The 25,507-nt window shown below is 36.8% G+C and overlaps 1 protein-coding gene across 1 annotated transcript; it reads right to left on the bottom strand.

The window, feature by feature from the left end:
- Positions 1 to 4,813: 4,813 nt before the first annotated feature.
- Positions 4,814 to 24,651, bottom strand: LOC107698464 (natural killer cell receptor 2B4). The gene is made up of 9 exons (XM_016499476.1): positions 24,576 to 24,651; positions 23,189 to 23,482; positions 22,795 to 23,088; positions 21,947 to 22,029; positions 5,858 to 6,071; positions 5,603 to 5,725; positions 5,465 to 5,505; positions 5,110 to 5,235; positions 4,814 to 4,963 (listed from the first exon to the last, which is right to left on the bottom strand). Exons 1-9 carry the CDS (start codon positions 24,640 to 24,642, stop codon positions 4,814 to 4,816), a joined length of 1,392 nt encoding a protein of 463 aa, XP_016354962.1. The 5' UTR covers positions 24,643 to 24,651.
- Between the last annotated feature and the right edge of the window lie 856 nt (positions 24,652 to 25,507).

Here is a 25,507-nt window from a genome sequence, read left to right as displayed (position 1 = left end):
GCAGTAAGTGTGTGTGTGTGTGTGTGTGTGTGTGTGTTTGGTTATGTTAGCACGTGCATGTGTGTTATTGCTCACTGGACAGTTGAAGCACTTAATTCACTGAAGTAACACTTACTTGGTCTTTTTAAGGCAATCAGTTTGGTTTTAACAGTAAAAATACTTCATAAAAACGTTTCTTAAGTAGAGAATAATTTAATACAGCTTTATACTACGGGGCCCGCTGTAGTTACAAACAACTACGTTCTCTATACAATACAGGGCTAGAGTCTGGATTCCAAATGATTTCACGTTCTCCTGAGTGCAGTTGTTGTTGTGGTGGATTTCTCTGATTGTACGATCATGCCCACTGCATGAGACGTCCACAATACAGGCGTGAACACTTATGTTGGCATTCCAGTTCAGAATAGGAGAATCCACTGGATCTGAAACATACAGAAAACTTTGCATGAAGCTATAGGTTACAGTTTTTTAGATTCGCTAGGACCCATTTCTAAACACTATAGACTGAAATTAGCATACAGTACTGTACCTATACAGCACACAGGAATTACTGCAATCACACGTGCTCGCACACATACACTACGGTCACGCAGTTTGCACAAAAAGGTGTTGTCAGCACTGCCCTGACTATTTTATCAGTTAGCCTACAAGTGTAGCAAAGGCTACACATGACATTTCTTTTCACATGAATAATGTTCTTTTTAGCAACATCATATGACCCCTTTAAAATGAAACGACTCTAAATTGCTGCTGTTGCATTGACTTCCTAGTAGACATAGAAGTTTAGTGCCACACTGACAAAAAGAAACCAAGTTCCTTCTGAACCTCAAAGGTGAAGTAGTATATTCACACATACTGCTGAATAGAAGTATGAGATGTTTTTACAAGAGTCTCAACTGACTGAGCCCTGGACAGTTTTTTTTTTAATACTCGTGGGGTTTCTTCCACAGACAGAGCTGAGCTAAAACTGCTAAAACTTACATCTCACCATTTTCAAGCATTTCCTCTTTTGTCTTTTATGCATTTTTATGTCAGTATCAGAATTTGCTGCTGAGTGTAAAAAGTGTCAAAAAGTTAATTCATAAGTGGTTTATTCCTGTGCTATAGCTGTGCAAAGCTAAAAACTATTAAAACCCTTTTTAGTAATGGATAGACTACACGCAAACACAAACTTTCAGCATATAACAGTGAGATGTAGAGATGTTTGCTGAATGAGAACAAATGGTGAGATTAATGTTTCAGCTTAGCTCTGTGGCGGAAGCATGAACACTAAAAAAAGAACCAAACTTTCCGGTGCTCACTCAGTTGAGACTGTACATCCTACTCAGCAGTATGTGAGTTTACTACTTCATTAATGAAGCAAAGGCTGATCAGAATGAAGGATGAGAAATGGGAATATCCTCATTACATTTGATTTAGGTGAAAACAAAAACTATTCTGGAAAGTACACACATGATATTATGGCAATATACTGTATGTAAGTTTCTGAACACTTAAAGGGATAGTTCACTGAAAAATGAAAACTGTCATCATTTACTCACCTCAAGTTGTTCCAAACCTGTATGAGTTTTTTCTTCTGCTGAACACAAAAGAAGATATTTTCAAGAATGTGGGTAATCAAACAACTGCTGGTCCCCACTAACTTCCATGGTATAGAAAATAAAAATACTATGGAAGTCAGTGGTGACCAGCAACTGTTTGATTATTATTTAGAAGCATTCAACAATATTAGTTAAATAATGTAGTTAACTAATTATAATAAATGCAATCATATTGTAAAGTGTTACCCAAAATCTTATGTTAAATGCAGGTGAAAACGTTGTTGTTGTGGTGGATTTCTCTGATTGTACGATCATGCCCACTGCATGAGACATCCACAATACAGGCGTTAACACTTATGTTGGCATTCCAGTTCAGAATAGGAGAATCCACTGGATCTGAAACATACAGAAAACTTTGCATGAAGCTATAGGTTACAGTTTTTTAGATTCGCTAGGACCCATTTCTAAACACTATAGATCACTTTTTCAAAACTCTTCACACAGTGAGTTCAACAGCACTCTATGTGGGATAAACTGTGGATAATTTTCTATTGCTTTGCCACAAAATACATTCAGTCACTACATCTCTCAAATTGCTTATTCCTTTCTCACTCAGACACAACCACCACCAAAACTTTGCAGTGCGTATGCAGTCCATATGCGTTACGTATGCGGTGCAGAAGCAGCATAGACTCATTTTGCTTTCATACAGGATGCGTTTGTAGTCCGCTCCTGATCCGCAGCTGTTTACCACATACACAACCATTATTTTGATTTCAAATCAAAACGTTGTTACTGAAAATGCTTTTTTAGCATTGAGGTCATCTTTTATCACAGTACAGTAATACAATCTTTCATAGATATTCACGTTAAACTCAATAAATATGAACAACGTTTTATTCAATGCATTTGACTTCTGGATTTGTATATTAAGTTGCTCAAGCAAGGCATGTGGCACTGCCGGACTGAAACCGCATGCAGTGTGAATGCTCTGATCCATTAATATGGGTGCGGAAAAAAACATGCACCGTATTTGCACATATGCGCAAATCGAGTATGTGTGAAACAGGCATTAGAGTTTTTCCACCTAATTTCAACACTGTGATTGGTGGTCCAGCTATGAAATTAAAGAGGGCCAAGCAATAGTAATGACCCTCTAAATGGGTTCACGGCTGTGAAGAACTCAATCGGAAAACAATGGCAATAAAATACCTAACGCTGTTCACTATGGAAAACGCAAGCAACATTATTAGGTGGACATTGTTGCTCATTTATTATCCACGCCAAGATGAACTTTTAATGAAATATTTGAGTTGATCTTCAAAAGAAGACCTTAAGAAATAAGACCTGAGCTTAATTTGAGAGGGCCATGGTTTAAAAGTCACGGTTTGTTACTGGTTAATTGACTTTTCAAAGAGCATGTTGTAGCTAAGGTGAAGCCTGCCCTGGTCAGTTAATGCCTTAAAATGAAACTTTCATTTCTATATCCATTTCATTTCATTACATTTTATTTATTTATTTTTTCCTGTCCTTTCAGTAAATTATTCTAGTGAATTTCAGTTCCCTTGATGAGTGAGTAGATGTTCTATGACACCTTTTTAGATGCTCTTTTTAGATCAAAGGAGCTGAATTCACCAACCACAGCATCACACGACAGTTTGTGACAAGTTAGCCTCACATTTTAGTCAGTGGAAATGAAAGCAAATACATTTTTACGAGTAACAATGATAACATTTACAGTTTCAAATATACTTGAGATTGTTAAAAAAAAATCCATTGTAAACTTTGTAAGTATGCTACAACTAAAATTATATTTATCCTCTTTATGCTGTTTGATGCATCATAGTGCATATTCTTTTGATATTCTAATCTGTAAAGGTCATAACCAAAAAAATTTATGAAAAAATGCAACAGTAAACTTTATTTCACTAAATTATACTCACCTATAACTGATATGTTGTATTTAGCAACACACATTTCTTGTTTTCCAATAGTCATTGCTCTGTAGAGTCCACTGTCTGTCTTCTGCATGTTCCTCAGTGTTAGAGCGAAGGTTTTAGCATTGAAATCCACTCTGTCCTTATATGAACTGTGAGGTTTGATTTCTCCAGAATTATTTAGAAATCTGACTACATTTTCTGATTTATCATACATCCAGACTAATCTACTAAAGTGTGGTGGTGTTTCATTTTTTATGTCTAGTTTAACAGAGCCCCCCGTCTGTACGAACACATCTTTAGATCTGGATACTGAGGAGAGAAACATGAAGAAATTGTGTTTTTAAAGAATGTATCATGCCTTTGTTTATCAGATTAATGTATCTGCTACCTAGAACCTTTTAACCACACAGCTACCTTTGTCCTTTACATTTATTTATTTATATTTTGTATATATTGTGCATAATGTTTCCACTAGTTGGAACTGTTATCTTAGTTCAACAAATGCCATGTTTTTATTCTGAATTTGGCGCATTCCTTTTCTATTTATTTCTATTGATTTATTTTATTATTTTTTTGGAAGACGTTTTTGGCCTGCGAAATGGCACTAATCATAAAAAGACCATAAAACAACTTCAGAGTTGTAAATATGCCATTTTAACAAATATCAAAACAGTCCATGACTGTTTTTATAACAAAACAGTGATAGCCAGCCAAAATAGTGTTGTTATTATAATAATAATAATTATTATTATTATTATTATTATATTTTTACATTCATTTACTGCTAGATCTTTCATGTTTTGGTGATAACTGATAATATTTATAAAGCAAATATGTGCACATAGTCTGCTCCTTTTGCAATGGACATCATGTCATCTCTAAATCAGATTAACAGAAGTAAAGGTTTTGAATACTATATGCAAGCAACATACATCTCAAAATCTTATGTTAAATGCAGGTGAAAACGGCCATTTATTCTTACATATATTTAAAGATCTGTAATATCTCTATCTTGCTTAATTTTAGAAATAAATGTTTCTCATGGCTATAAGAGAAAGAAGCATGACACCTCACCTTTATTTACTCATACTGCAATGATTATATAAATCCAATTAATATTATACACAGTTTCAGAGCAAAAATGTACAAAGAAGTCAGAACACTGTTAATTAAACAAACAGTTTAATGGCAATAAGACAACTTCAACAAAACAATTATCACCAATATTATCACTCATTACTAATGATACTTGCCATGATATGTTAAAAATATCTTTAAAATTATTGTAAGATATCTATCGACAAACACAGTTTAACATATATTTAACCTCTGCTATTTATGCACAGGTTGTCTGCCCTGCGTGGATTTACACACTGTTGAATAGATTGTATGATCTGTTTCAGAGGCAGATGATGGCTTTTGGTGTTGTCCTATTGTACTGTAGGCGGTGCTGGGGCGATTTTCTGTTTGCGCTTCCTGTATCTGTGAATATATGTATTTATAGTAAATATATAAAATAGTAACAAACATATTTAATTGGCCTTTTGACATCTATCTATCTATATTTGTAAGGGTTTGCATAAAAAAACATCTGTGTGAAGAAGTAAATGTGTCCCTCTCTTTCTTACCTGAAGACTAGGCATTGTCTGACTGGTATTGTGAGTTTGTTTGTGTTCCCCTGTAAATCCATACACAGTTTGAGGATTTGCTGATTTCTCCAACATCTCCAGGGGTCTTTGCACTTCATTCCTCGGCTGCCGAACAATCCAGTCAAACAGTCATATAAATCCTTCTGTACATGCACATTTTCATTCAGACTTTATGGCTAATATTATGTGGACACCACCTTCCCACTGAACAAGTTGAAGTAGGCTACATAATTCTACATTCTAGAGAATTATGTGTTAGGATTCATTAATTCATTCTTGAAATAAGAGTATAAATGTTATATGATGGCTATACAAAAAAATATCTGAAGCTTACCTGAACTTGTGCATAGACTGTCGGATCATTCTGTTGGGCACCTAAGAGATTTAGAATAGAATAGATTTAGAAAGTGACTTGCATACCAAAAATCATACTGAGGCTACAGTCATTTCTATTTCATTAAGGCAGACATACTTTTTTTACGCTTCTTGTAAGAGCAGCATATTACAGAAACTGCTGTGAAAACCAATACTGATACACCAGCGATGACCAATAGCCAATGGAGAGGAAAGGAAATGTTTTCTTCTGGATTTTCTTCTGTAATGAAAAGCTGTCACATTAACAGTCATCAGAACAGTCATATCCTGAGTTAAAGATACTTTGTGGTATTTTGTTTGAGAATAAACTGCTAGGAATTCAAATATGGATGATGTAAGAGTAGTTATTTACGTTCATGAGGTGTGCAAAGTTGGTTAATCTTTATTGTGTCATTCTTCCAGCTGACTGGGTTGCTGTAGTTACAAACAACTACGTTCTCTATACAATACAGGGCTAGAGTCTGGATTCCAAATGATTTCACGTTCTCCTGAGTGCAGTTGTTGCTGTGGTGGATTTCTCTGATTGTACGATCATGCCCACTGCACCTTTTTATAATCTGAAGAACCTTCTTTCGTTACAAAGAACCTTTTGTGAAACAGAAAGGTTCTTCAGATGTTAAAGGTTCTTTATGGAACCATTTAGACAAAAAGGTTCTTCTATGGCATCGTGAAGCACCTTTATTTTTAAGAGTGCAGTTATGGAAATGAAACATCACTTGAATAGTCTACAGTCATGTGTTGCACATAAATAATAATTAACTATTAGTCAAAAGACAGAGATAAAATGAACGGGTTTTGGTACCTGTGCTGGAGATCCAAACTGTCATGAAGAACATAAGAATGTGACCAAATTCCATCGCAGCAGACGGATGGAGTCTAACCTGCCCTGGTGATCTGTTAAGAAGAGGAAGTTGATCGTTTTGTTTGAAACACTCGGTGAACCTTCTTTCAGATGTCTAGGCAGGAAATCTCAAATTGTATTGCATAATAAAACATACTAAAACTAACTGTAGATATATAATCTGTCTGTTTTGTTTCTATAGTCTGTCCTTGAGTCATCTGAAAACCTGAACCCAAAACTGTCCGAAGTGATGCTAGCACAACACAACCCCCTCTGAGAAAAGTGATCTAGATGCGAAATGGTTAAACACTTTTTTTTTACTAACCACTAGCCCCTGCAGTCAGTGTGTACAGACCCAAAAAGGTTTTGTGTGCCTATCAGCTTGTCTTCAGACCACTGTAAAAACTCACCTCAAAATCATATTTGTTTGATTTACATTTCAAGTCAACAGATAAATACAGTTATTCTCCATACAACAGTATGGAGGGAAAAAAACTTAAGGATACGCATAGGGTGCCATGTCATGTATACATCATGTTTTAGTACATTCGTTCAGCTAATTCACCCTTATGTTTCACATGCATCAAAAAGTTTGATTTACCATTTAAAAAAATTTAACTTGGTAAAAGGAAGTTGTTACACATGCAAAAATTGTCTCATAAAGCAGACTGAGAAGAGTCTGAGTTGGTTTTTTTCCGCTAGTTTTTGTGTCTTCATCTTTACCTCACATATTGTCCTGTTTTGCTTATAGACAGAAAGATGTGGGTGAGAGATCAGATAACTGATTGCCTGGAGCCCACAGAGGCCTGACTTCCTACATCAGTGAGGACATCTAAGCACTTACTGTCATGTAAGGTTATTCTCAGAAATGGTCAATGCACAGCACATTCTGTATTTTTATTTGGCTACATTAATAGTTTGAGTTATTTTTTTTAAGACTCTCTGGGTGTTGTGCTCCCACACGTCATCTTTCGAGAAACTAGAGATGTGATCTTTTGTTAGCCTCCCATTATTTGGACATTCTCCATCTTACTTCCTCCCTATGATCTGCCTGACTGACTGAAGTTAAGGCTCTCACCACTCTACAGAAGAAGAAAAAACAAATATAATTGAAAATTAAATCAATGATATTATCAAATATCACTGAGTTTAAGTGTCCACTTAAGTAACATAATGAAATATGCCCAGATTACCTGTACTAAGGCATAATATGTGAAAAGGTAATTTTGTATGGCAAAAATGTTCATTTTACCTTTGCTCTGTTCCCTTAGGAATAATGTGGAATTAAATCTCTTGCTTTGTGCCATTAAAATTAGTAGCCTATGTTAACAGATATGCTAGCCAGGGCCTGTCAACACTATTTTCTACTGCACCTATGGAGCACTTTTACTTTATTTGAAACTTTATTTGAAATAAAATATAACGACATTAAACTTTTTTTTACTTCAGCTAATCACCATGGCAACATTTCTCATTATTAAGCTAAAATTACTAAAGCTAAAACTGAAAATTTTAATAAAAACTATATAGACATATATAAAACATAATAGAGTTATTAAAATTGCATTTAAAAATTAAAACAAGTACTGTACATTTTTCTGTCGTCTATTTAGAATCAGCTATGCCCGATGACGTGATTGAATCAAGCTTTTGAGTCGATTCTTTTCCATGAAAAACTCTTATGGGATTCAATCTTTCGGAGTTTAGAGAAAGTACACACTTTTCCTATAGACAGGGGTGCACATACGTTTTTCAGCCTGGTTCTCATAAGAGCTCCTGGAGATTTGGTTTAGTCCTCACACTGCACATAGTGTGGCTCATTAAATATAAAAATAAAAAATCAATTAATAATAGGCATAATAGTATTATTGCACTTTATTTATTTTTTTTTTTTAAATAAAATGATAAACAAAATAATAAAGTATGATAATACTATTATATTTTAAAATAAAAAGGGAGTAGGCCTATTAAATAAAATTTCAAAAATTTCATCATTTTCAAACTTGAAACCAGCAAGCTTTTATTTTGGCGGTTTGAGGCCGGCAATTGAGTATGCGCTGCTGGGTTTAGCGCTTCCGATTGAAGAGCGTCAGTGAATGAAATGTCACAAAATGTTTTGCATTGTGCTTTTAAAACGGCGAGGATAGCCTAGATTTACTGTATGCTTTCAGTTCGAATAGAAATCTTATACAGTATTAAAATGTGTCAATCTAAAATGGTAATTCTGCTTTAACAGCTGTCAACCATGTCGGTACGCAAATCTGAACTTATTTTTATTTTGGTCGCACATGCGCACCTGCGTACCATTTATGTGCATAAAAATAACACTGGAAGAAGTTGATATTACTAAATTACTGTATTACCATGTAGGGTATCAGAGCGAATCAGACAATTTAAGATTTGATCAGATTGGTGTTACAACAACCCAAAGAGCCAAATTCCACAAAGAGGCCCAGGATAACAAGACAACGACATAAATCTGTCCACGATACCCTGGCGCCACAAGTCTGAAGTGAGCCTAACGAACTAGCAGCTTTGAGCAGCTCACAGCATTAAAACAAAAGAACACTTATTGGCAATTCAAAGGAGTTTGTCAAATTTGGGGCAAGTAACCAAGATTAATGGTCAAAGACATAGCATATCATGACCATCACATGAGGAAAATCATTAATAGAGATTGCGTTGGGTGGTTTCCCCCCACCTAGAAGACAAAGACCAGACTGAGATTCCTTCTAAACCCTTTTGACCTTTGGTCTTCACAGAACATGTCATCACATTCACAGAATGGCACAGCAACTGCATTTACATGTATATATGCACCTACATGATGCTAAAAAGGACTTGTGAGCAACTATTAATTTCTATGCCTAACTCCATATTATGTTTGTAACCCACACATTTCACTATCATCTCCTAATCAAAGGAAAGGAAAGACGTGACGTGTGGCCAAGTAATTGGTTAGTTCACCCAAAAATGAAAATTAGCCCATAAATTACTCACCCTCAAGCCATCCTAACACATCGATTCGCTACAGGAGGCCTTTGTTCACCCCCCGGAGCCAAGTGAGACACTTTTTATTATGGATGGGTGCTTTTTATTTCACTTCTTTTGGACTGATGCACTGCAACACCCGCTGACTGCCATTAAACAGCTTGAAAGATCAAAGACCATTTTTTATATAACTATGACTGGATTCGTCTGAAAGAAGAAAGTCATATACACCTAGGATGCCTTGAGGGTGAGTAATTTATGGGCTAAATTTCATTTTTGGGTGAACTAACCCTTTAACCCATCCAAGTGCACACACACAGAGGTGAGTTAAGAATAAACAGGCACACACACCCGGAACAGTGGTCAGCACCCGGGGAGCAGTTGGGGGTTCGGTGCCTTGCTCAAGGGTCTCACCTCATTCGTGGTATTGAGGGTGGAGAGAGCGCTGGACCTTCTGGTTACAAGTCAGACTCTCTATCCATTAGGCCACGCCTGCACTCATTGTGTATGTCTTTTGAATAACTACTGAATAGTTTATAAGTTTATATTCATGTTGGGTATGTATGAATTTGAAAATTCATGCTTTAAACGTTTCTATCGAGCAATTCTTTGTAAAATGTATTATATTCTTGTTATAGAAATCATGTTCAAATTATAATCTGCAAGAGCGGGAAAATTCGGAAAATTCAACTGGACTTCCAGTCAAACAACAACCTTGCAAAACCCCTTTCTGCAACAAAGACAACAAGGGAACCCCCTAAACAAGTAAGGCAAGTACCTCCAGATTCTAGCTGAACTGGTGCATTTAATATAAAGCTTAATAGCCTCATTGAGAAACTCAATGCGAGGGTTAATTAAATGATTGATGGTTGTTCAGGTCTAAGCAATTGCACATATTGCTATAAACTTGGGATTTCACATTTTCACTCTCTCACACTCATTCTTTCCTCAATTTCTCTCTTTCTGCAACTTGTGTGAATGTGTGAGTGCGGGTGTTCATGTGTTAGATTAGTTTATATGTCTTAGATTTATCCAATAAAGCCTTATTTATATTGAAAAGAGAAGTATCTTGTGTTTTGTGCTTATAAGTAAATGTCTTAAACTGCCGATCTTGTTACTGTGCTAATAAATAGTGTTTTCACTATACTTTGGATATTAATATCCATTGCAGAATTGATGTTAAATGGCTCGTTCAATGAATCGCTGGCTGACTCAGTGATCAGCCGTAAAACAGTGATTCTGTCCAAATTCTCTATAAAATCATAAATGATTCGCTTTGAGCTAAATTTGTCAGGGTTGGGGATGAAGGGATGAGGCGAGGACTCAATGGTGCAGGATAGTGATGTGACGTTCGACACCGAGGCTTCGAAGCTTGAATCAAAAAAACGAAACATCTCACAGTGAAGCACTGTACACTGTACTGTGATTCGTTTTGCCAAAACCACGTGATCTGTGACATCCGAAGCTTCGTTTTTGCACAACGTGGTTGACGTGACTGCTTCTATTCTGATTCAAATAACGCGAACCACTTGCGCAGTTTCAGGTGGCACTCACTTCTTTGAAAATAATAAATCATAATACGAATAAATATTTGCATGTGTAGTTTTCTGCATGATCATTTTGTATTAATTCTTGGTTCACAGACCACTTAACTAACCAATCTTCTATGATAATCTTCCGTTATTTTGATCATAGAGCCTTGCCTGTTTTTTCCACAAATTTATTCACAGACTCATTTATTCATATTGTGTAATACAATGACTGACATGAAGACTTATTTATATAGACTTCATATTTTCTTTGCTTTATACAGGTTTTCATAGCACAAACTAATTATCTGAAACGGTCCAAAAATGGCTGGGCAGCTTTTTCCACCTTTTGACCACAAGATGTCGTTAGTGTGCACCGTCTTGAAAAGCTTCGAGTAATGAACCTTTTTACGATACAGTTGAGGGGAAAGCCTCGGTGCTTCGCAAAGCTTCATTTTTCCATCACTATTTATCACTCCCCTGTCCCATCCCCAACCCTCCCCTTTCTTCACCTCTCCCTTCATTATTATCCATTTCCCCCCACCTACCTACCTCTGATCCATTCACGGAACAGTCGTGCCCAACCGCCGTAAGCTCCCGATAAATATAATAATCTGTTTTCCAAATTTAACACCGATCCCCCCAATGATCTTTTCCACAAACTCTTCGCGGCACGCTCGATTCGAGGACAGACCCAGCACCCCGACGTTACTTTACTTCTCCTGCTCGGCCAGCTCCCATTCCCTAACAACACTGAGAGACCATCTTAAAAAGGCAAAGCCCCTCCTACTTGGAACTTAAAGGTAATAAAGAAATTTAAGAAAGACAAATAAATGTGCTTTAACAGCAACAAAGACGTAAACATCAAAAAAACGAAACATCTCACAGTGAAGCACTGTACCGGAGCTTGATTCGTTTTGCCAAAACCACGTGATCTGTGACATCCGAAGCTTCGTTTTTGCACAACGTGGTTGACGTGACTGCTTCTATTCTGATTCAAATAACGCGAACCACTTGCGCAGTTTCAGGTGGCACTCACTTCTTTGAAAATAATAAATCATAATACGAATAAATATTTGCATGTGTAGTTTTCTGCATGATCATTTTGTATTAATTCTTGGTTCACAGACCACTTAACTAACCAATCTTCTATGATAATCTTCCGTTATTTTGATCATAGAGCCTTGCCTGTTTTTTCCACAAATTTATTCACAGACTCATTTATTCATATTGTGTAATACAATGACTGACATGAAGACTTATTTATATAGACTTCATATTTTCTTTGCTTTATACAGGTTTTCATAGCACAAACTAATTATCTGAAACGGTCCAAAAATGGCTGGGCAGCTTTTTCCACCTTTTGACCACAAGATGTCGTTAGTGTGCACCGTCTTGAAAAGCTTTGAGTAACGAACCTTTTTACCATACAGTTGAGGGGATAGCCTCAGTGCTTCGCAAAGCTTCATTTTCCCATCACTAGTGCAGGCAATAAGGGCTTTTTATCAAAATAAAACAAAATAAACAACAAAAACTACCCCCGTGGGGGAAAAACAGGCTGGCACAGCAAGAGCTGGACACAATAAAACAGAACACATCCAGGGAAAGACAATGAAGAACTCACATGGGACTGCAAACACAAGGAGAATAAATAGGAAGCAAATTAGGAGGGTAACGAGGGAACACATGTGGGGCAAATTAACCAATAATCAGGTAACAAGATGGGTGGGGTCAAGACAATTGACATGAGAGCACATGGCACACAGGAAACCACAACAAAAGCCATGTGCTGACACAAAACAAACACAAGCACAAGCACATGGCCAGCAAAACAAAAACACAAGCCATGTGCTTGAACAAAACAAGACACGAACATGCAGCTAATGAGAAAACTCATAAGCCGCGTGTTCACAAAAGACAAGACAGCACGCAGCCAGCAAAACCCAAGCTGCGTGCTACACAGCACAAGACAAAACAGGACATGAAAGCACGCAGTCGATAAAACGAGCTGCATGCAACAACACCACAAGACAACAAGAAAAGCACACGGCCCAACACAAACCACGTGCTACACAAAACACACTCTCGAAGCCGCGCGCTCACATGAAAACAACGACGCGACGGAAGTGTCAGGGCTCTGTCTCAAAACCATGAATTACACTAGACCGAAGTGACAGAACCCTGACAAAATTGACCTGTTTCCGTTACAACCAATATAATTAAAATCAGTTCAAACAAACCTGCTAATATAATTTCTCAGTGATGAAAAAGCACTTTATTAAGACTAACACCTGCACGTGCACCTTGTGAAGGACTTAATTAAGGTACAAACAGTTTCTATGGTATCCCCACAGCAGGTCAATGTTTAACTGAGAGAAATTAGTGATGCTGTGTCATGTGAATATTGATGTAACTTTAGATGAACGTTACACATAGACTATTGAAGAAATTTCACCTAGTGTATCAAATGACTAGCACTGAACATTATGGTTGTGATTAGTAGAAGTGTTATTTTTGAATGGTGCTAAAAGTTCATTCTCATTCACTTTCACACACTTGTTTTTTGTTGTTTATTGACATTCCAGTCTTGTGAACCATGTGACTGTTTTCCTGTCTTCGAAGATTTGACTGGCCTGTCCCATACCAAAACTTGAGGTCTTTCTTCTTGACGACAAACTTTTGGCATTTTTCAGCTCTGGAAAATAAGTCTTGCACTCTTATTTCGTGTCATGATATCAATCATTTGAGTTAATCTTGTAATATGTATCATGGCCATAAACAAAAAGGCAAAGCACTCTTCTGAATTCTGAATATTTGACTAAAGTTAAACCAATATAATTTGTATTAGTTTATTTTAAGTAGCTTTCACTGTGCAGCACAATAATACAAATTGTTTCCATAATTCAGATGCACACATCAGAGTACAATACAGAGTAAAATCTCTCAGATATTAATTATAAATACTAATTGTTAATCTGGAATTGTGAATTCAAAGCAGTGTAGAATATTTTTCAAAGTTTGTACACACAAGTACTGTAAATACATTTTGTGAAACAGCCCTGATGCCAGAATTGCTCAAACAATTTTAAAAGTTTATTCAATATGGCAGTATACATGAATATTGTAGTGCGTTGCACTTATGCATTCATGATGCAATTCAAATGTCTCTTGGGACTATTCTGTTTGCCCTTAAATTGATTGCCCAGATAGCAAAATTCCTTATTTGGGCCACAAGTAAGCCAAAGGAAGGCCCAAATCTGGGCCACACTGATTTTAATTCTGGCCCAGATCCGGCCCAGATCCAACACCTTGCTCCGGCCTACATACTGTGAAGAATGATGGCACTTGGGCGGTCTGCTCCTGTTTGCCAAATTTGGGCCACGAGTAAGCCAAAGGAAGGCCCAATGTCAGCCATGAATAAACCAAATAAAGCAGAACTGGCCCAAATCTGGGCCACATTTATTTTAATTCTGGCCCAGATCTAACACCTTGCTCTGGCCCAGATACTATGTAGAATGATGGCATTTGGGTGGTCCACACCTGTTTGACAAATTTGGGCCACAAGCAAGCCATAGGAAAGCCGCATGGCAGCCATGACAATAAATAAATAAATAAAATAAAGCAGAACTGGGCCAAATCTGGGCCACATTTATTTTAATTCTGGCCCAGATCCAACACCTTGCTCCGGCCCACATACCATGTGGAATAATGGCATTTGGGCAATCCGGCCCTAGCCAGATTTGGGCCTCAAGTAAACCTTAGCATTGCCGCATGTAAGCCAACCAAATAAACCAAAACTGGCCCTAATGTGGGCCACAGTTGATTTTTATTCTAACCCTGGTCTTCCCCACATTCCTCATGTAGCCCACATGCTGCATGGAATGGTGGCATTTTGGCAGTGGTCCACAAGCAGGTCACTGCACAGCCACATTTTAGCCAATATTGAACCAAATAAACAATAAATATACATTATTTGGGCCACACTAAGACTTGTTTTGACATGCCCTGACATTTGTACTTTTTTTCATTTGCTTATAAACATATAAATGGCTAAAGTCTAATAACACCGTAATCAGCACATACTGGGCTACAATAATGTGTGAGCAGCATGTATGTACATGATTGTGTTTTTGAGAAAGCAACGTTTATGCGTGGTCAGTGAAAAACTACAATTTTTAAATCACTTGAATAAGGCCATAAAACACATACAGAACATTTGTTCACAAGACTTTTGAGAACTGGATCTTGTAGCCTAGAGTTTTTGCTTCAAAATGATGTTGTTCACTCATTCACAGAAAACAATATATTCATTTAATTTTCTAAGTCACTTTTTGTCTAGAAAGCCTGTATGCAAGGAGGTGTGAATGATCATGAATAATAGTGTGATTCACACCAGAGAAGACAAAGGCCCACATAATGAGCTGCATAATAGCCTTTCAGTCAGGTGTGTAACTGAGAGGGAATAGTTACAAGAAAGAATGTGAGGACAAAAGAAATTTATATATTTTTTGTTTGTAGTTTATTTAGAATATATTCAACTCTCACAAAATAACTTGAGATTCACTTGTAAATGCAGTTAAACCGTTTATTAGGAACAAACAAACAAATAAACAACACAAGAGTCAAGACATCGTGGGTGTAATTTCCAAAATATCCAAAACAGTGGCAGGAAACTGGAACGCAGGAAAATGGGAGACAGCAGAAACTGCACGAGAAAACAAATGGAAGTGAGTAACACAATGATCGGACAAAGACAGAGCAAACAAACATGGTGACAGTATATAGGCTACATTACCAGTCAAAAGTTTTTAAACAGTAAGATTTGTAATTTTTAAAGAAGTCTCGTCTGCTCACCAAGCCTGCATTTATTTGTTCCAAAATACAGCAAAACAGCAACATTTTGAAATATTTTTACTATTCAAAATAACAGTTTCCTATTTAAATATATTATAAAATATAAATTATTCCTGTGATTTCAAAGCTGAATTTTTAGCATCATTAGGCTTTTTCCTCTCAGCATGTATTCTGAGGTAAATACAAGGCTTATTCCACTCAGCGTCTTCTTCCAAAAACGAAAAGTATCTGAGATGAACATGTTGCTGCTTTGTTTATGGTGATTTAACGGCATTTACATGTCGCACGTCTCACGTGGAGATTTGTAATATCAATAGAATTAGATCACGTGGGCGTGATCTAATTAGAGATAATGAGTTTAGATGGAAAAACAGGACCTGTCGTTGGTTTCATACGGATTACTTTATCACATAATATTTGTTTTCGGTAAGAGTTACTTAATTTAAGAGTAGATATGTCAAGCTTTCTATAGATATATTTCTCAAGTCTATGTTTAAAGTATTCGCTGAGTTTCAGTTCATTTTAGTGACGCATTTCTAAAAGCAGTTCGCAGAGACAGTGAAGACTGAGAGCGCACCCTGTTAGTTTTCTTTATTTTACAAAAGCACAACGTTTTGTTGATATGGTGAGCATACACGAATAAAAGTAGACCCTTTACAGATTCAAGTTATGTATTACTTTTATGAGTCCAATCAAATGTGACAGAGCATTTTTAAGTTCTTTTCTCTGTCATCTGGAAAATTTGCAATTGCTCCCACCGGCGCCTTTGCCGACCCCAGGCGGTTGAGTGAGTTATGCATCAACAATACTCAACATATTTTAAAGTAGGGCTGCACGATAAATCGAAATGAAATAGAAATCGCGATTAGACAGAAGCTGCCATTGTCATGCGTATCTTTCAGTGAAGCACGGTTCTGTGATCAGCAGTAAATCTCCATCTGAAGGCCAGAGGGCGCTCTCGCGCAGAAACTCCAAATACGCCCAGCAGAAGAAACCGAGGAAATCTCTATTTTCTTATTATTATTATAATTTTCATTATAATTAAGTATATCTATAATGCAAATGATAATCGACATAGCCTTTATCACTGCTTAGAAGATGTTGCATGCCTTATTCTGTGTAAGAAGCCACATCATCTCACTAAAGGATTTATTTCAAACACTCGGCTGACGTTACGAAGTGAGTTTGGAGTAGAAACATGTTATTAAATGTGGTATTTTCACGTGCTTTCAGATGGAGCAGCATTTACTACACAGAGCCGTAGTTCCCTGAGAGTTCACGTAGTTCACTCCTCCCACCCTCCACTCCCCCATGGACTTTTTTGCACTCTTTTTTGTTTCCGCCCCTTTCCCATTGCCTGCCCACCGTCCCTCCTCTGTTGGACTGTTTATAGGCGCCTTCCGGTAGGGGGGCGAACTGTCACAGTTATGTTCTGTTTTGGTTGTGTTTCTGTCTCCACATTTCCCTGAGTTCCCTTGTCTATTAGTTTCCATGGTTTTTGATTAATTAGCTCCACACCTGTTTCAGTTCTCCCTAATTACCTTTTCTACTATTTAAGCCCTGTGTTTTGCCCTAGCTCCTTAGTTCCGGTATTGCTATTGATTTGTGTTAATCTCCTGTGTTTCTACTGCCTGTGGATTTATTAAAGGACTATCTTGTTTACTTCTATTCCTGTGTTGTGTGCTCTCCATAGCTACACATGACAAAGCAGCAATTCAAATATCACAAATAAATATTCAAAGACACATTTCAATAATTTAAAAAAAGTAATTCACAAGTTTGAACCTAAATGCTTCTCACTCAGACTCTACCCACACAGTAAGTCTGTAAGTGTCAAGACTACACTGTGTTAAAGAGCGTACAACGGAGATGAAAGGTTACATATAAGTCTTTAATCCAACACGGGTAAATCCAAACACAATGTAACACAGCAACATTTAAGACATGTAGACGTAAAACCAGACAAACTCAGTGAACATACAGGAATTTAAGTACTCAGACCAAACAAGGATAATTAACTAGGCACACCTGGGGCCCGTTTCAATAAGGAGGTTCAACCAACTCTGAGTTCAAACTTGAACTCTGAGTTGACTTAGGCCATGTCCACACGTAAACGGGTGTTTTTATAAACAGAGTTTTTCCTTCTTCCGTTTTTAAAAAAATCTCCGTCCACATGAAAACGCAAACACATGCTATGAAGCACTGTCAAGAGCATGCCAAACCAACAGGTGGCGATATAATCTCAACCGTAAAGCCATGTTGGCCAATCAGAAGCCTGAAAAAGTTTCCAATAGGTGGATATAACAACGCAGGCTCCGATGTCACAAGCAAAAAACGCTGCAACTGGAGTTTTTGAAAATCTTCACTCTGGCAGGCGTTTTCAAAAATTTTCAGTTTCAGTGACCTGGTGCTGCGTTTGCGTGTGGACGAATGGCCAAACCGCGTAGAAAAAGCTGCGGTTTTAAAAAATAACCGTGTTCGTGTGGTCAGGGCCTTACTCTGAGATGGGAAACTCTGAGTTTTAGGTTTCAGAACAGCTGAATTGAGTTGGTTCAATCAACTCTGAGTAGGTTGACTCTGAGTTTAGTGCGTGCACCATGACTATGAAAAGCCATGATCAATGGAGCTCTGATATTATAATTCACCATGGCAACAGCACCTGACAAAAAGACATCTGCATTCTTCGGAGTCAATAAAAGTTTTATTCTTATCGCTGTTATAATATCACAAGTGAAAACTGGCAGAACGGTAGGTTATTGAACTAATAGACTATTAATTTTCATGGTATCCTACGGGCAAAAAAATAAAAACAATTAAATAAAATAGGCCTAATAATAATAATAATTTAAGTGCATTTTTCTTATTTTGCTAATTATCTGCCAATAGGATAAGAAAAATACAGCAGCGGCTATTTACACTAAGTGGAATTTGCATACTTTCTTAGCGATAGATCCTATTTACAGTAGGCTAAGTGCAAATAGCTCTAGATGCTATTTACACAGTGAAAATAGTGATATATTCTATTTACCATGTAAAAGTAGTGTGCAGTTCTTTGCAATCAGTGTAAATAATAATTAGATGCTATTTATACTTTATACTGGCAGATACATACTATTTGCACCTCATTATTGTTGTACATTAACATGATGCAATAATAACATAGAGTATTAGCTGGGCCTCGCCGTCCACATTTGCTAGGTTTTATAACCTAGAAGTCCTGGCCTTGCAAGCCAGGGTCCCTTCTGCTTAAGGAGACACTCACTGCATTATGCAATTAGTTCTAACAGAGAGTCCTTGACCGTAACACACTCAAGCTCTTGGGTTAGTTACTTGTCGGTTCTCGGCCCCTGGGGTGCCGAAGTGTACGAGTACCTTGGAACGATTACCCAGGCCGGGCGTGACCTCGGTGAGTTCAGCCCGTTTTAGCCTTGGAATTCATTTGTTAACTTCCCTATGGGCATCCTTGCTTATGGAGGTTATAATATACATACAGGAATTTAAGTACTCAGACCAAACAAGGATAATTAACTAGGCACACCTGGGGCCCGTTTCAATAAGGAGGTTCAACCAACTCTGAGTTCAAACTTGAACTCTGAGTTGACTTAGGCCATGTCCACACGTAAACGGGTGTTTTTATAAACAGAGTTTTTCCTTCTTCCGTTTTTAAAAAAATCTCCGTCCACATGAAAACGCAAACACATGCTATGAAGCACTGTCAAGAGCATGCCAAACCAACAGGTGGCGATATAATCTCAACCGTAAAGCCATGTTGGCCAATCAGAAGCCTGAAAAAGTTTCCAATAGGTGGATATAACAACGCAGGCTCCGATGTCACAAGCAAAAAACGCTGCAACTGGAGTTTTTGAAAATCTTCACTCTGGCAGGCGTTTTCAAAAATTTTCAGTTTCAGTGACCTGGTGCTGCATTTGCGTGTGGACGAATGGCCAAACCGCGTAGAAAAAGCTGCGGTTTTAAAAAATAACCGTGTTCGTGTGGTCAGGGCCTTACTCTGAGATGGGAAACTCTGAGTTTTAGGTTTCAGAACAGCTGAATTGAGTTGGTTCAATCAACTCTGAGTAGGTTGACTCTGAGTTTAGTGCGTGCACCATGACTATGAAAAGCCATGATCAATGGAGCTCTGATATTATAATTCACCATGGCAACAGCACCTGACAAAAAGACATCTGCATTCTTCGGAGTCAATAAAAGTTTTATTCTTATCGCTGTTATAATATCACAAGTGAAAACTGGCAGAACGGTAGGTTATTGAACTAATAGACTATTAATTTTCATGGTATCCTACGGGCAAAAAAATAAAAACAATTAAATAAAATAGGCCTAATAATAATAATAATTTAAGTGCATTTTTCTTATTTTGCTAATTATCTGCCAATAGGATAAGAAAAATACAGCAGCGGCTATTTACACTAAGTGGAATTTGCATACTTTCTTAGCGATAGATCCTATTTACAGTAGGCTAAGTGCAAATAGCTCTAGATGCTATTTACACAGTGAAAATAGTGATATATTCTATTTACCATGTAAAAGTAGTGTGCAGTTCTTTGCAATCAGTGTAAATAATAATTAGATGCTATTTATACTTTATACTGGCAGATACATACTATTTGCACCTCATTATTGTTGTACATTAACATGATGCAATAATAACATAGAGTATTAGCTGGGCCTCGCCGTCCACATTTGCTAGGTTTTATAACCTAGAAGTCCTGGCCTTGCAAGCCAGGGTCCCTTCTGCTTAAGGAGACACTCACTGCATTATGCAATTAGTTCTAACAGAGAGTCCTTGACCGTAACACACTCAAGCTCTTGGGTTAGTTACTTGTCGGTTCTCGGCCCCTGGGGTGCCGAAGTGTACGAGTACCTTGGAACGATTACCCAGGCCGGGCGTGACCTCGGTGAGTTCAGCCCGTTTTAGCCTTGGAATTCATTTGTTAACTTCCCTATGGGCATCCTTGCTTATGGAGGTTATAATATGCAGTCGTTCCTCTACCATAGCACGGCGTGATTGTACTGTGTTCCCATAGCGTCTTTTAGCAAGACGCAGTACGAGTGAAGTATCGACAGGGAACGTACTCAGTTACTAATGTAACCTCAGTTCCCTAAGATACGGGAACGAGTACTGCATTCCTAGCCGTGCTATGTACCTGCACAACTCAGTCGTCGCTTCAGTCGAAGTAACCTGAGAATCCTGTGGCGAATGCCCACTTATATAGCCAGATGGCTCCGCCCATTCTGGCAGGTTTTGTCGCCATAGGCTTGTGCAGCACTGCTGCCGACCCATTGGTTTGTTTTTTAAGGCACTGCACGAACCAATGGCCGTGCAGTTTCACTGCGTGGTTGAAAAAAGGCTTCAGTTCAGGAGAAAAGGGCAAGGCTTTTTCCCATAGCGTCTTTTAGCAAGACGCAGTACTCGTTCCCGTATCTCAGGGAACAGAGGTTACATTAGTAACGAGTATGTTCACAGAGTAAGTTACCATGGTAACTGATTTTGAGTATAAGCTACCTCCTTTTCAGAAACAGGCTTGACTTGCCCTGCTTTCTCGGGTTTGACATATCTCCCATTCTGAAACGGAAAACCCAGAGTTTCCCTCATTTCAGGGTTAACATACTCCGAGTTTTCACTTAACCTCCTTTCTGAAACGGGCCCCTGAACAGAATAATACAATCAACACAACAAGGGAAACTGTGCAAAAGAAAAACAAAGTCCAAATTAACAGAAACCTTGACAGTAAGAGCTATCATTATAGTGCACTTCTGTTTTTATGCTGCACAGTACACATATCAAAAACTGCCGTTAAAAGCATGTTTCAAAAAATAAATTGCTGGGTATGTAGCCTTCTTAAGACTCATATCCAGATAAACCTGCATCAGTTGACTTTGTTGCATCCTACTAAAAGTAGCCATATTCTATTAGGCTGTATTTACAATTTCAAACTTCCATTTCAATTAGCCAGTGTCAAGTCCTACATCCAAACCATAAGTGGCCCTCATCTGTTTTATAATATATGGGGCATATTTGCCATGTCAAATGTGGAACAAGTTAGGCTTACACACTGATTAGCCAACGCTGACTGTGCCGTGAAAATGTTTTTGAAAATATAAATTGCTTGTTCATGAAGGCACTTAATGATAATTGTTAAGCAAACAATACATACCGTTTACTTTTTTGTTCATCTGTAGCTATAGTACAGTAGTTGGCTCAAATCATAATTGCACCAAAGGGGAAAAGGAATATAATCCAAGTGAGAGAAACAGATTCTGTAGTTGATGCTTGACTGCTTGTACCTACTGAGAAACGAAAGAATGTGTCAGTTCATAATAATGAAGATAATTCATTTGTGTTTTAACCAAAACAATTTCTTATGCCTGATGCACAAAGTTAAAGTTATAGCTTCAACTTTAAAGGAACAGTTAACCCATAATTGAAAATGTACTCACCCTCAGGCCAGATGTAATTTTTATTTTTATTTTTTACCCGAAAAACATTTAGATAAATTTAGCATTAGATCATATGCTCACCAATGGATCCTCTGCAGTAATCCAAGTTATAAACGTGACTCTTGTCAATCAATTAATGACTTGTGAAGTGAAAAGCTGTTTGTAAGAAACAAATCCATCATTAGGGCATTTTAACTAACTAAATAAATATATCCATTTTATATAAAATACAAGCAATAATATAATATAAGCAATATATTGCTTTCTCCCGTCTTAATGTTGGATTTGTTTATTACAAACATGCAACTGATGGACTGGAGTTGTGTGGATTACTTGTGGCTTGTTATGATGTTTTTATTAACTGTTTGGGCTCTCATTCTGACGGCACCCATTCACTGCAGAGGATCCACTGGTGAGCAAGCGTTAGCAGCATATTTCCATTTTTGGGTGAACTGTTCCTTTAATGATCAGTTCAAAATGTGCTAATCTGAAGGCTACTAAATTGTATCCATATATGAGTTGACGATGATACAGTTACAACCTACATTTTTATACCTGTTGAGTAGAATGTGGGCTCCTAAATTCTAAGTGTGACAAAACTCCCAAACAACTTACCAACAATTACATTGTATAGACTGATGGTAGTATCTGATTCTCCACTTGCTCTAGCAGTGTAGAGTCCACTGTCTGTCTCCTGTGTGTTCTTTATTGTTAGAGAAAGTGTTTGTTTATTAAAATCCACTCTCTCATGGGAAGATTCCGTATTTCCTGTTTTAGAATCATATGTGACTACAATCTCTGATTTATCTTTTATCCATTCAAAATGATCAAATGACAAGTTATTTTGTGTTTCCAGCTCAACAGATTTTCCTTTCATGACTTTTTTTGGTATTGGTTGGTCACTGGATACTGTAGGGAGAAAAAAAAAACATTTAGTCTAGAGTAGTTTGTATTAATGGAGATTACATTTTGTGAGAGCAGAAATAAATATATAAATGTTATAACTTACCAACAATTACATTGTATAGACTGATGGTAGTATCTGATTCTCCACTTGCTCTAGCAGTGTAGAGTCCACTGTCTGTCTCCTGTGTGTTCTTTATTGTTAGAGAAAGTGTTTGTTTATTAAAATCCACTCTCTCATGGGAAGATTCCGTATTTCCTGTTTTAGAATCATATGTGACTACAATCTCTGATTTATCTTTTATCCATTCAAAATGATCAAATGACAAGTTATTTTGTGTTTCCAGCTCAACAGATTTTCCTTTCATTACTTTTTTTGTTATTGGTTGGTCACTGGATACTGTAGGGAGAAAAAAAAAACATTTAGTTTAGAGTAGTTTGTATTAATGGAGTTTAAATTTTGTGAGTGCAGAAAACATTTGTTTTATTAGTGTATAAAAATGAGATCCACCAAAACCACTGTAGAAGCCTCTGGTCTTTACAACTTTATTTGCTAGACATGTTTCACACCTACCATCGATATATGGATTAAAGAGTTGTTTACTTGTATAAAGCTGGAAAAATATAGGTTCTCAAATGGCATCTCTTTTTGGATAAAGTACTGGCTGACACTTGAACACCCCTTTTTTATTAAAGGGGTCATGAACTGAGAAATCAAAATTCCCTTGATCTTTTGACAGATATGAGTTCATTGTACTATAAAAATATCCTGTAAGTTTCAATCTGCCAAAACGACAGGTTGTGGAATGTGCCATTTTATGATGTAAAGGTGTGGCTAAAAACCGCCTTTGCCTGCTTCTGCATCACTGTCTGATTAGCCCCGCCCACTGATTCACGCATGTGCCAATTATATTGGATTCGACAATAATGTCGAATAATGCCCATTACTTCTAAATTATGATGTTATTTATGAAAAAAAATCCTGATAACAAGATAAATATATTGTTTTACTTTGTTATCTGTGAGCTTGTTGTTCTGTATATAAAAACCCAATAAAGAAACTGAAAATAAAAGAACTGAAAAAAGAGGATCCAGCTGGCCATTTGGAGGCACCATTCTCAAACAAAGCTCATAAGTGAATATGATTTTTTTTAAGCTAATTTATGCTTTTGCTTGTTTAGCAATTACTGATTAACCCACTATTATAGCTGCAAACTAATTATCATTAAACTGTGATTTATTACTCATTAAAAGTGATTTAGGAATCTGTTAAAGTGGTAATAAAAAGACAAAGAAGCATGAACCATTAAGGTACATTCAATTTTCTATTGATTTTCACAAAAATAAAAATAGGTAATTGGTACAAGACAGCAATGTTTGAAAATTGCCTTGCCATATCTTCATTAAAAATTCCTGCTATAATTATATAATTACACATCAATCAACAACAAGATTTAGTAGCTTTCAGTTGTTATATTACAGTGACTTTGTACCTGTGCTGGAGCTGAGAGGACCGATAATCGCCACAATGAAGGTCAGCTGTAGACGAGTTAACGCCATTTTGAAGAAATCCATCACACAGTTTCATGCTCTTTCAACAGACTGCAAACTCAGAAGGGGAAGTGTATGAAATACAGGAAGCTAACTCAACAGAAGCATTAAACACAAGTTTCATGTACAGTTACATAGTAACTGGTCTGATGATTCTTCCAAGAGAAAAATGCTAAAATTTTATTTAAAATTTAGATTTCTAATTAAATTTATACAACATTTAATGGCATAAACTCCTATAATTAAATTATTTTTTTAAATGGATGTTTACAAAAAAATAAAAAATAAAAAATAGCACAGATAATCCAAAACAAGAGGACATATTTTTATTATTGTTATTATTCTCATATATTTTGGAAAGAGTTAATATATTTTCAGATCAGTTTTGAATATTTTTTTATTGTAATTTGATTGAGACTTTTATTTTGAACCTTATATTATTTGTTAATTTCATATACTGTTTCAGTATTTTTATAATTGAATAGTCTCTTTTTACATGATCTACTTAAAATATGTAACAGAATTGTCTTAGAATTGCTATGCCTGTCTGTGAAACTTGACTTTTAAGAGTATTGTAGGCTGCATCAACCAAAGGGCATTTGATGGAATACTTGATTTCATATAATTCGTCACATGGTCACTTGCTGGCATCTCAAGAGAGTTTTCTATAACATTGTATGTTGTAATTGTCATTGGGAAAGAATGCTGCAATCAAGTGTTGTAAACAAAAAAAAATACAGTGTCATAAGCATTCATATAAATGATTTTACAGAAGCATGTTAGTTTATGTGTAATGATGTTTCTGTAGTGCATGTGGAAGTAAGTAGCATACATGAGGAAAAAGTACCAGATAAAACATCAGTTTACTGGAAAA

This window comes from Sinocyclocheilus anshuiensis, unplaced genomic scaffold, assembly GCF_001515605.1.
Source record: "Sinocyclocheilus anshuiensis isolate Anshui unplaced genomic scaffold, SAMN03320099.WGS_v1.1 scaffold1910, whole genome shotgun sequence".
NCBI lineage: Eukaryota > Metazoa > Chordata > Actinopteri > Cypriniformes > Cyprinidae > Sinocyclocheilus > Sinocyclocheilus anshuiensis.
This window is presented reverse-complemented; position numbering and strand designations above follow the sequence as displayed.